Consider the following 11,226-nt stretch of genomic DNA (forward strand, 5'->3'; position numbering starts at 1 on the left):
TTATTTCTAATTAAAAACATTTTACAAACAGGTTGTTTTTCACTGATCAGAAAGTTTTGCTCGCGTGTGTTGCTGACACGTTTTTAACAGTCTCTGTCTTCTTGGCAGGCTGACGCAGCCACCAGCTTCCTGCGCGCCGCTCGCTCAGGAAACCTGGACAAGGCTCTGGATCACATCAAGAATGGACTAGACATCAATATAGCGAATCAAGTAAGCCTATAAAAAAAAACCAAAACAAACAAAAACCCCAAAACATTGTGAGAAGTGGAACATTCTCAGTTAAAAGATTATCAACCCCGCAGTTCGGATTAAAAGTCAAGTGCAATATATATTCGTATGATGAAGGAATTATAGGTCAGAGTATGTTGATACCTGATTTAAGGGCCAATCTGCAATCAGCCACCCGACTTGCAAAAGTACACTTGAATCACCTGCAAATCTGGGCCAACAAGCAAGAAGTGGAATTAACTCGTGCCAGGTGGGAAAACGCTCAGCATCAACATCTGATATGATGAGGTTTTAGGTTTGAAGACAAGCGCTGGAAAAATTGGATGCATGGATTAAGAAGTAAAGAGATAGACTCGTTTGGGGGCGGGTTTCTGGAGCTGTTTCATAACACTTAGTAATGTACAAGAATTTCCCACAGTCATGAGGTCCTGATTATGAAATAGTCCGAATGGAAAAAAAAAAAAAACTGAAGAATACATTTTACGTGACAGAGGACAGACCTTTCTTTGACTTTAAGTCTTTTAGTGGATCATTTAATTGGAACACATAATGTGACATTATCCTGAGAGGAAAGTCTATGTGCGCTGTCCTCACAGGGACTAATCAAAAAAAGAGCGAAAAGAGAATGAAAAATTCAAGACTTCTGGATTCTTCATCTTTGTGTCAAGTGCTGTACATGCATCATTCAGTATTTCGCACGAACATCTTTTCAATCTTCTGCCTTTAAGTTTGGACTCTTTCATCTGGTTGCGTCATCATCGGAACGTAACAGACGCGAGCCGCTGAATGTGTGATTTGTCTTCACGCCGTGCACACCAACACACATTCCGGCTTTTAAAAACGCACCTTGTTTTGCAGCCAACCGTCTGATTTAGACGGATAAACGTGTAAAAGCGTGTATTAGTGCCGCGACTTCAAAGAGCGCCGCTGATTAATTCATGAAGTTGCCATAAGAGATGTATGACTTTAGACTAATGCTGTCCGTGATTATATTAATCCTGATTATTAACGGGATGATTACAGTGGCACTCCACACATTTTGCGAAACAGATACATTTGTAATACTCTCGGCCTTCCATCAGAGATTAAATACATCTTTTTTTTTTTTTTCGCCCGAAAAGAACGGTCTCAATGGCTTACATCTGGCCTCGAAAGAGGGTCACGTGAAAATGGTCCTGGAGCTCCTTCACTCGGGCATCGAACTCGAAGCCACCACCAAGGTACAGTAAAACTCGATGACACTGGCACGTAATGGAAGGGCCCAAGTCAACCCGTGGAAGTGCCCAACTGTGTCTCTGCATTTTGGTTGTGTTTTGTGTGCGTACACAATTATTATAGCCTGTATCGTTTACATGGCTTTCTTTTCTCCGTGTGACCTCCAGAAAGGCAACACTGCTCTCCATATCGCGGCGCTGGCGGGCCAGGAGAAAGTGGTGGCTGAGCTTGTCAACTATGGCGCAAACGTTAACGCCCAGTCACATGTGAGTCTCACACACACACACACACACACACACACACACACACACACCAAAAAAATGTGAGGGCATACATGCAAAGTCATGCATTTGTTCATGCTAATTAGATATGACTTCTCGTGACATATAATATCTTCACAGACAGGGCGGGGTAAGTTTTCCCCTAAGAAATTTTTTTCCTGTGTATGCTTCATATAGAAAGGGTTCAGTCCTCTCTACATGGCAGCACAGGAAAATCACCTCGAGGTGGTCAAGTTCCTGCTTGAGAACAGCGCCAATCAGAGTCTGCCCACTGAGGTAGGTGTGAGCGTACACCAGCGTGTTCCAGATTTGATCAAAACAAAATGTTCTTTACATATGGCTAAAGCATCTGGTGTACATGTTTTATGAGTACAGCTGCCACGAAGATTGTATTCCACCTCAAGTACCAAACTAAAGAACGCCCGTCCCCTTATTTCAAATGAATTATTCCTCTTCTGTCTTCACGCATCCTATTTTGCTTTCTTGTCATCAGGACGGCTTCACCCCTCTGGCGGTGGCCCTGCAGCAGGGCCATGAAAACGTTGTAGCACTGCTCATTAACTATGGCACCAAAGGCAAGGTCCGCCTCCCTGCACTGCACATCGCTGCCCGAAATGACGACACGCGCACCGCCGCTGTGCTCCTGCAGAACGACCCGAATCCTGATGTTCTCAGCAAGGTAATCACTCCCGGACGTTTTTTTTTTTTGCTTATTCCACAAAAAAATTCAAAATCTTGTTTTTATGTTCTTGTATCATCAAGCCATTTGTAATCGCACACAAGCCCAGGTAAGTATGAAATACAGTTTCCGAATGAGAATTTTATTCATGATGGTGAAAAAAACTTCTGGCCTATCTGACTCTGTGTGAAAAAAAGATTAAGTATCAGATTTGGTCAACTAACAATTCACTTAAATAGTACCGAACAGACAAAGTGAAGTAGGCTACAATGTCTCTCAAAGAAACATCATGCCAGCATCCTCCAAAAATTCAAGAACAAATGAGAAATTAAGAGAAATATTATCTGTCTGTAAAGGTTACAAAGCCATTTTAAAAACTCTGGTGTTCACGGTCAGCATGACAACCCAGAAATCGAGAAAACCTGGAACAGTGGTGACTCTTGCCAGCAGTTATTGGCCAACCAAAATGACTCCAAGCCTGAAAATGACGACTCACCCAGGTGGTAACAGAAGATCACAGAAGTATGTCAAAGAACTACAGGGCTTTGTTAATAATAATATCTCCTGAGTTTATGACTCAACCATAAGAGAGACATGCAGCAAAAATGTCATTCTCCATTATTCTGTGGACTGACAAGACAAAAAGACAAAGTTTTGGGAGGTCTGTAATGCAGCATTTGATCAAAAGACCCTCAGTCAAACATGGTGTTGGCAGTGTGATGAGCTTGGACTGATTAGCTCCTTCAGGACCTGGACCCCTTGTTATTCATGAAAAATTGAATTGTCATTCCAAATGCTTGATTTAAATTATTCCTGCCATAGGTGGTTATTAAATTCAGGGAACAATTAATTACTTTTGTGGATTAGTTTGGATTTTTTTTCCAGTTTGAAAATAAAATCCTGAATTAATTTAGCTTGTGGGCTTGTGGTTAGCACGTTGACTTCACAGTGCAGAGGTACCGGGTTCAATTCCAGCTCCGGCCTCCCTGTGTGGAGTTTGCATGTTCTCCCCGGGCCTGCGTGGGTTTTCTCCGGGTACTCCGGTTTCCTCCCACATTCCAAAAACATGCATGGCAGGCTGATTGAACACTCCAAATTGTCCCTAGGTGTAAGTGTGAGCGCGGATGGTTGTTCATCTCTGTGTGCCCTGCGATTGGCTGGCATCTGGTTCAGGGTGTCCCCCGCCTACTGCCCGAAGACAGCTGAGATAGGCTCCAGCACCCCCCACGACCCTAGTGAGGATGAAGCGGTTCGGAAAATGAATGAATGAACTTGGCTTGTCTTTGTCAGGGGTTACGATTGGTTTGATGATCTGAACTATTTCACTATTTCAACAGATCAAAAACCGTGATGAAATTACATAATTTTTCGGGGACACTGGGTAACTTTTCGATTCACTGTTTTCTTCCTCTGGCACGCACATACACCCCCCCCCCCACACACACACTTTTTATGTCCATTTCTTTCTAGACTGGTTTCACCCCTCTACATATCGCAGCCCACTATGAGAATATGAGCGTAGCCCAGCTGCTGCTTAACAGAGGAGCCAACGTTCACTTCACCCCGAAGGTCAGCAGACTCGGCTGTGATTCAGTTATCATGTGGCAAGCAAAAATACACGTCCTTTTCGCCTTGTCTTTAGATGCTAGAATTTGTGACCATTACTTTAATTGAATGGTTGGTTATTACTTTGTGTAAATGACTTACTGTTCATCTCCTTATCACTAGAATGGCATCACACCACTTCATATCGCCTCCAGGAGGGGCAATATGATGATGGTCCGACTCCTGCTGGACAGAGGGGCCCAGATAGATGCCAAAACAAAGGTAATGTTTTTTTTTTTTTTTTGATCAGCTGCTACTTCCTGTTGCGTTTGTTGCACAAGTCTGGCATTGTATCACCGATGCCTGCATATTACTTTCCAAGCATTTATTGGCCCCCATCTGTCTTCGCCCCCTGCTGAGTTGCTTTTTCTACTGAGGACTTTTTATCCATTTATGCCCACAATGTCCTTTTTTTTTTTTTTTTTGCTTGTGTGTGTGCAGGATGAATTGACTCCGCTTCACTGTGCAGCTAGAAATGGACACGTTCGCATCATTGAGATCCTGCTGGAACACGGTGCGCCCATCCAAGCTAAAACCAAGGTGCCGTTTATTATATGAGGCCCGCAGTGAGATTCTTTCATCCAGTGCTGCTAATTTTCCAACATGCGTCTTTCGGTATAATCTGAGTAAATTCAGCTTTACTGAGCTAACGATATTTCTACATTCATCACCTTCATCAAAACCTCAGCTCAGTCAAGCTCACAATCAATTGCCGTTTCTCACACTATTTTTTCCTCTCATCCCAGAATGGTCTGTCCCCCATCCACATGGCAGCTCAGGGGGATCACATGGATTGCGTTAGACAGCTACTCCAATACAACGCCGAGATCGACGACATCACGCTGGACCATTTAACCCCTCTTCATGTAGCGGCCCACTGTGGTCACCATCGCATGGCCAAAGTTCTTCTGGACAAGGGGGCCAAAGCCAATGCTCGAGCTCTGGTAACGTTTACTTGTTGTTGTTATTGTTGTTTAGTTCATCAAGCTCAAAAAGGGTGACACTTGAGATCTAAAGAAAATGCAAAAATCCTTTTAGTTACGATATAAACCACACAATAAGCATTACCATATTTTCCGCAAAAGCCATCCATTTTAATAAAAGCTCACAGCACGCTTAAAAATCTGATGTGCCTTGTGTATGGTCATTCTGGGAATATTTCGACCCCAAAATGGCTCCTTGCTCGAGACATGCTGACAACGCAGAGTTTAAACTTAAGGCGATCGATTACGCAGTTGAACACGGAAATAGAGCAGCGGCAAGAGAGCTCAACGTTAACGAGTCAATGTTATAACTTGCTGTTGGTTAAATCAACTGTGTCACTGCTTTATTAACTCATTCAGTACCAGCTAATTCTGGACCAAGTCTGAAAAGACGTTTAAAAACATCTTTGGGAGTGAATGAGTTTTAAATAAGTTTTACTGACATTTGATCGTTCTGCTGGTGTTTCCTTGAGAGGAGCTCCGTCTAGTGGATGCATTGTAGATTGCATCTTATAGTGCCGTGCGCCCAATGTATGAAAAAAATAAGGTCATTCATTGAATATGCGCCTCATAATCCAGTGCGCCTTTTAGTGTGGAAAATACGGTATTTCCAAAATGTCGACTTTTCTATAGCATTGAAACTTATTGAGACGCAGCTCTACAGATGTCCGTATTTTCCTGCTTTTGTGGACTCTCTCCAGAATGGATTCACACCACTCCATATTGCATGCAAGAAGAACCATATGCGCTCAATGGATTTGCTGCTCAAACACTCTGCTTCCCTCGAAGCCGTCACGGAGGTGAGCCGTTGCTCTAGATTTGTGTAGCGTAGGATTCTTTTGAACAAACATGACCTTGAGCCGTCTTCCTATTTCCTTCTGCATTTGTGCAGTCTGGCCTCACTCCTCTCCATGTAGCAGCTTTCATGGGTCACCTGAACATAGTGAAGAACCTGCTCCAGAGAGGGGCTTCACCTAATGCTTCCAATGTGGTAAGAACTTCCTTTGTACCAACGGCACAAGTCCACTAAGCAAGCCATGCGCCAAGTGACCCAGCTGTGTAATTTCAAGAACGATACTGTATTTACCCAGAAGGTGGAGACCCCCCTCCACATGGCCTCCAGAGCAGGACACTGTGAAGTTGCCCAGTTTTTGTTGCAGAACTCAGCACAAGTGGATGCTAGGGCGAAGGTACACGCAGTCTTATTTTGATCTGCGTAGTCCTAATAAATTGAGTTTTTCCTTTATCCTTGCCCCATTGTTTTCTGTTTACCAGGACGACCAAACTCCCCTTCACTGTGCGGCTCGAATGGGACACAAGGAGCTGGTCAAGCTGCTTCTTGAACACAAGGCCAACCCTGACTCGTCCACCACGGCAGGGCACACTCCCTTGCACATCGCCGCACGGGAAGGACACATCCACACCATTCGCATTTTGTTGGACGCTGGAGCACAGCAGACCAAAATGACTAAGGTGAGGTTGAAACGGAGCCAAATAAGTTGGAAAATCAAAATTTGGGGAAAAAAAAAAAACTGATTTTTAGAAAAAAAACATTTGTCTCATTTCAACTGAGATGATTTTCATTATTGTTTTTGGTTTTCCCTTAAGCAGAAAGGCTTCACCCCCCTCCACGTGGCCTCTAAATACGGAAAAGTAGACGTAGCGGAGCTCCTTCTCGAGAGAGGTGCCAATCCCAATGCAAGTACGCATGTATGTACGTATGTATTTACTGCATGTCTCATTTTTTTAATGTGTACATTTATGTGTATATTCAACAGAATGGTCTGACAGCCCTGCATGTGGCAGTTCACCACAACAACCTAGATGTTGTTAAACTCCTGGTCAGCAAAGGAGGATCCGCACATAGCAACGCTCGGGTAAGGGCCAGGCAGACAAACACACACAAACACACAGTGTGGACAAAAGTATTTGGACACGACTATGACATGTACATTATTGGTCGCCACGTTGCAACCATTTCTGATGACTGTATAAGATTTTGTATCGTATCTATGAAAGTTTTAGAGCTGTGAGCTGTTTTGAGTGTCAGTGCTAGTTCACAGAGGTTGCTTTGTGCACTCCAAAAAAAGCCACCAGTGAGCTAATGTCCACTCCTGCCTTAATGTCCTTCCTCGTGTCTCTCTGCAGAATGGTTACACCCCTCTCCATATAGCAGCCAAACAGAACCAGATAAACAGTGTGGACAAAAGTATTTGGACACGACATTATTGGTCGCCACGTTGCAACCGTTTCTGATGACTGTATAAGATTTTGTATCGTGTCTATGAAAGTTTTAGAGCTGTCAGCTGTTTTGAGTGTCAGTGCTAGTTCACAGAGGTTGCTTTGTGCACTCCAAAAAAAGCCACCAGTGAGCTAATGTCCACTCCTGCCTTAATGTCCTTCCTCGTGTCTCTCTGCAGAATGGTTACACCCCTCTCCATATAGCAGCCAAACAGAACCAGATGGAAGTAGCCAGTTGCCTGCTGCAGAACGGGGCATCGCCCAATGCCGAGTCCCTCCAAGGCATCACGCCCCTGCACTTGGCCTCACAAGAGGGACGGCCCGACATTGTGGCTCTACTCATCTCCAAGCAAGCGAACGTAAATCTAGGAAACAAGGTAGTCTTCGAATTCAGATTACAAGCTGACTGAATAAATGGCTGTTAGATAAGACGGACCACAGATGCCTCGTATATTAAATCATACCCGTTAGGGCAGTTGTAGTATTCACCACATAATTCTTATTGTCCGCAGAATGGATTGACCCCTCTCCATCTGGTGGCGCAAGAGGGCCACGTGGGCATTGCCGACACGCTAGTCAAACAAGGAGCGTCTGTTTATGCTGCTTCGCGGGTAAAACAACTGCTCCCACCAGTGACAAAAAAGAAATGCCCGCCTGAAGCGGGTTTTTTCAAAATACTGTAAATGAACACAGTTCCGGACTTGTGTACACTATGTGCTCCCTATCAATGTGTCTTTATGGCGATTCACCACGAAAAGGGTTCACTTGTTTTAGTGGGATTTTTTTTTTGTGCTAACGCTGACTGCTATTTTGAACTGTTCATAATTCACTCTACCTTACTCCAATTTCATTTGAAGAAAAACAGGCCCAAAACACAACGCTGCCACCATGCATGTTTTACTGTTGGGTGTGGTGCTCTTTTGGTGATGACAAAAAGTCCAGCCTAATTTCACAAGACCATAACACATTTTCCCACATGCACAAAGGTTACCTGCGATTAACCACGAACAGGGTTCACTTGATTTAGTCGGATTTTTTATTTTTGTGCTAACGCTGACTGCTATTTTGAACTGTTCATAATTCACTCTACCTTACTCCAATTTAATTTGAAGAAAAACAGGCCCGAAACACAACGCTGCCACCGTGCATGTTTTACTGTTGGGTCTGGTGCTTTTTTGGTGATGACAAAAAGTCCAGCTTAATTTCACAAAACCATAACACATTTTCCCACATGCACAAAGGTTACCTTATTTATCTTCCTCACATTTTTTTTTTTACTTTATATCACAAAACCTAGCACTTGAACAAGGGTGTCTGTGCTGTTTATATGCACAGACACAGACATGCAGCATATCTTTACTGAGCCAGTGAATGATTGTTTATAACTTCCTTTCCCACTTTTTGTTTCTTTTCGTGTAGGGGTCGCCCAGCTAACGTTAGGTAGGATTGTGTGTGTCTCTGCTTTGTGCGTTCCGGTGGCTCGTGAACCATGTGGCTTCATCGCGGTGTCGCAACACTCATTTTCTCTGTGCATCACTTCGTGTCTTTCTGATCAGTTCCTCTTGACTCGACTTCAGCCATGATTGTTCCGCTCTATTTTTATTCCCTCACGCTTTATCTCTTTTGCTTCGAGATTTATTTAGAAAGGAAAATGTCCTGTTTTTCCATCAGCATGTAGTCACAGCAGTTTCCTTAAACGAGCGTTTGACACACTTCTATTCGGGGCGGGGGGGCTCATTAACCTGACAGAATCTCTAGTTTCCTTCCAAATCAGCTGTTTGTTCAGTGCAGTCCGTGTCAGTGACAACCTAATTGATCAACCAGCTAATTCAACATTTGCCGACACATTCCTGAAAACGGCATGCACTGTCGTTGTTTACGCTGTCGTCTTTCTGCTCGAAGGAATCTCAAAAATGGAATTGCGTTCTGGTCATCCAGCTTCATTTTTTTTAACTGTGTTTGTGTGATTATGTTTTTTGTTTTGTTTTTTTAATAGCTCTCTTCTCTTTGAAATAATTTGGTTCATCTTTGTTCCCGAGCAGCTCATTCGGTGTCAATGAAAGAACGTACTCTGTTTCTTAATTTCTGCTGTTGTTCGTATGTCTTGATTGTTTGTGTTCTATGTTCTTTTGTTTTTGTTTTTATCTTTTTTTTTAATGATAATTGCAATACTTGTGAAAAACTTGATTTCGACAGGCGACGAGTTGCTCGGAATGGACGGAGCGCGCTATTTGAAGCTTGATGATTTCAAGGATCAAGACGACGACTTCCTCTCTCCTAAGAAGACGCTGAAAGATTTTGAAGGCGTTGTGGGGACCACGTAAGTCCAATTGTGTGTCGTTTGTCTTTGTATTCATCCGACGGCTATTTCGACTTCGATGTGTAGAGTTTTGAAGCGCTTATAAAATACATGGTTTCAATAATCAGCATGGTCACCACGTTCGAAATACATATGTACCCCAGACTCAAACATATTAATATATTAAACCCTTACAGGGACGACGGTCACTACAGTGGACAGCTTATCATGTTCAGGTTATCATTATTGGTGCTTGAAAGGGTTAAAATATACTGTATGTATATATTGTACGTATTATAATAACACTGGGAAAACAGTAGACACTGGAGCTGGCTCCAATCCTTTTCATTTTGCAGTAGAGTAATGAGAGAGCACTCATACATTAAGGAAAGTGCTTTTATTTGGCCTTCCCCAAAAATATCAAAATTAGAATTGATCCTTGATTAAAACCAGTATTCATCTTTACTATAGTCACTTCTAACTTTAAAAATGAAAAAAAAATTGTGGATTTCGCCCACTGTAGTTCTCAGTTCAGTTTTCTCGAACAAACGCGAAACAAAAAAATGTATTTGCCAAGAAATTGTGCATCTGATAGTCTTATTCCTTGTCCGCACTAAAGTTGAGTTAGGTTGTTAACTTGTCATCATTTTCTCTCGCCACAGGCCCTACTCTCCCGCCATTCCCAGGATCCCTTGCGTGTCGCCGGAAACCGTTCTTCTCGATCAGGTATGTCAAAAACACCTCGCAAGATCGGCACGCACATCTTCATTTTTTTGCAATTTAATATTCATCGCGATTTTTTTTTTTTAATTTGAGAAAAGTGTCTTCTTACTGCTCCTTTGGTATGTGGTGGATTGGACATCACCAAACAGCATACCGCACACACGTAACGATATCTCCATCCACTGTTGTGAATCTGCGAATTAAACCTGTTTCGTCACAAGGCAGGAAGTTTTGATCTTCAAAATGCGACCAGTCCCCAAAGCAGACAGAGCAGCATTAAATGAGGAAATGTAGAGCAAGGAGGAATACCAGGAAAATGTCAGAACTTACAGGGAGAAACAAAGTGTCAATTACAGAACGTACTCTGTTTCTTAATTTCTCCTGTTGTTCGTATGTCTCGATTGTTTGTGTTCTATGTTCTTTGTTTTTATCTTTTTTTAATGATAATTGCAATACTTGTGAAAAACTTGATTTCGACAGGCGACGAGTTGCTCGGAATGGACGGAGCGCGCTATTTGAAGCTTGATGATTTCAAGGATCAAGACGACGACTTCCTCTCTCCTAAGAAGACGCTGAAAGATTTTGAAGGTGGTGTGGGGACCACGTAAGTCCAATTGTGTGTCGTTTGTCTTTGTATTCATCCGACGGCTATTTCGACTTCGATGTGTAGAGTTTTGAAGCGCTTATAAAATACATGGTTTCAATAATCAGCATGGTCACCACGTTCGAAATACATATGTACCCCAGACTCAAACATATTAATATATTAAACCCTTACAGGGACGACGGTCACTACAGTGGACAGCTTATCATGTTCAGGTTATCATTTTTATTCATTTTTCCTCTTTTTGGACTTTGCTCAATATCTTGTTGACGTTCCGAGACCTGAATTCACATATCTCTTCGATGCTTCACTCGTCTCCCTCCGTGTCTTCTGTCTGTGTCTCTCGAACCGCCCAGCACACCCCCATT

At 42.9% G+C, this 11,226-nt stretch overlaps 1 protein-coding gene across 1 annotated transcript in view; it reads left to right on the forward strand.

Moving 5' to 3' along the window:
* The window catches only part of LOC109508076 (ankyrin-1-like), a 52,682-nt gene that overhangs the window by 19,772 nt on the left and 21,684 nt on the right, over positions 1–11,226 (forward strand). Inside the window, exons 3-21 of the mRNA XM_019857912.1 lie at positions 1,350–1,448; positions 1,611–1,709; positions 1,902–2,000; positions 2,218–2,403; positions 3,874–3,972; positions 4,132–4,230; positions 4,450–4,548; positions 4,755–4,952; positions 5,693–5,791; positions 5,884–5,982; positions 6,083–6,181; positions 6,267–6,464; positions 6,603–6,701; positions 6,770–6,868; positions 7,412–7,609; positions 7,745–7,843; positions 9,344–9,552; positions 10,194–10,257; positions 11,215–11,223. Coding sequence (XP_019713471.1) covers positions 1,350–1,448; positions 1,611–1,709; positions 1,902–2,000; positions 2,218–2,403; positions 3,874–3,972; positions 4,132–4,230; positions 4,450–4,548; positions 4,755–4,952; positions 5,693–5,791; positions 5,884–5,982; positions 6,083–6,181; positions 6,267–6,464; positions 6,603–6,701; positions 6,770–6,868; positions 7,412–7,609; positions 7,745–7,843; positions 9,344–9,552; positions 10,194–10,257; positions 11,215–11,223 — 2,250 coding nt within the window. The remainder of the gene's footprint in view (positions 1–1,349; positions 1,449–1,610; positions 1,710–1,901; positions 2,001–2,217; positions 2,404–3,873; positions 3,973–4,131; positions 4,231–4,449; positions 4,549–4,754; positions 4,953–5,692; positions 5,792–5,883; positions 5,983–6,082; positions 6,182–6,266; positions 6,465–6,602; positions 6,702–6,769; positions 6,869–7,411; positions 7,610–7,744; positions 7,844–9,343; positions 9,553–10,193; positions 10,258–11,214; positions 11,224–11,226) is intronic.

Source organism: Hippocampus comes, unplaced genomic scaffold, assembly GCF_001891065.2.
Source record: "Hippocampus comes isolate QL1 unplaced genomic scaffold, H_comes_QL1_v1.1 scaffold162, whole genome shotgun sequence".
Lineage (NCBI taxonomy): Eukaryota > Metazoa > Chordata > Actinopteri > Syngnathiformes > Syngnathidae > Hippocampus > Hippocampus comes.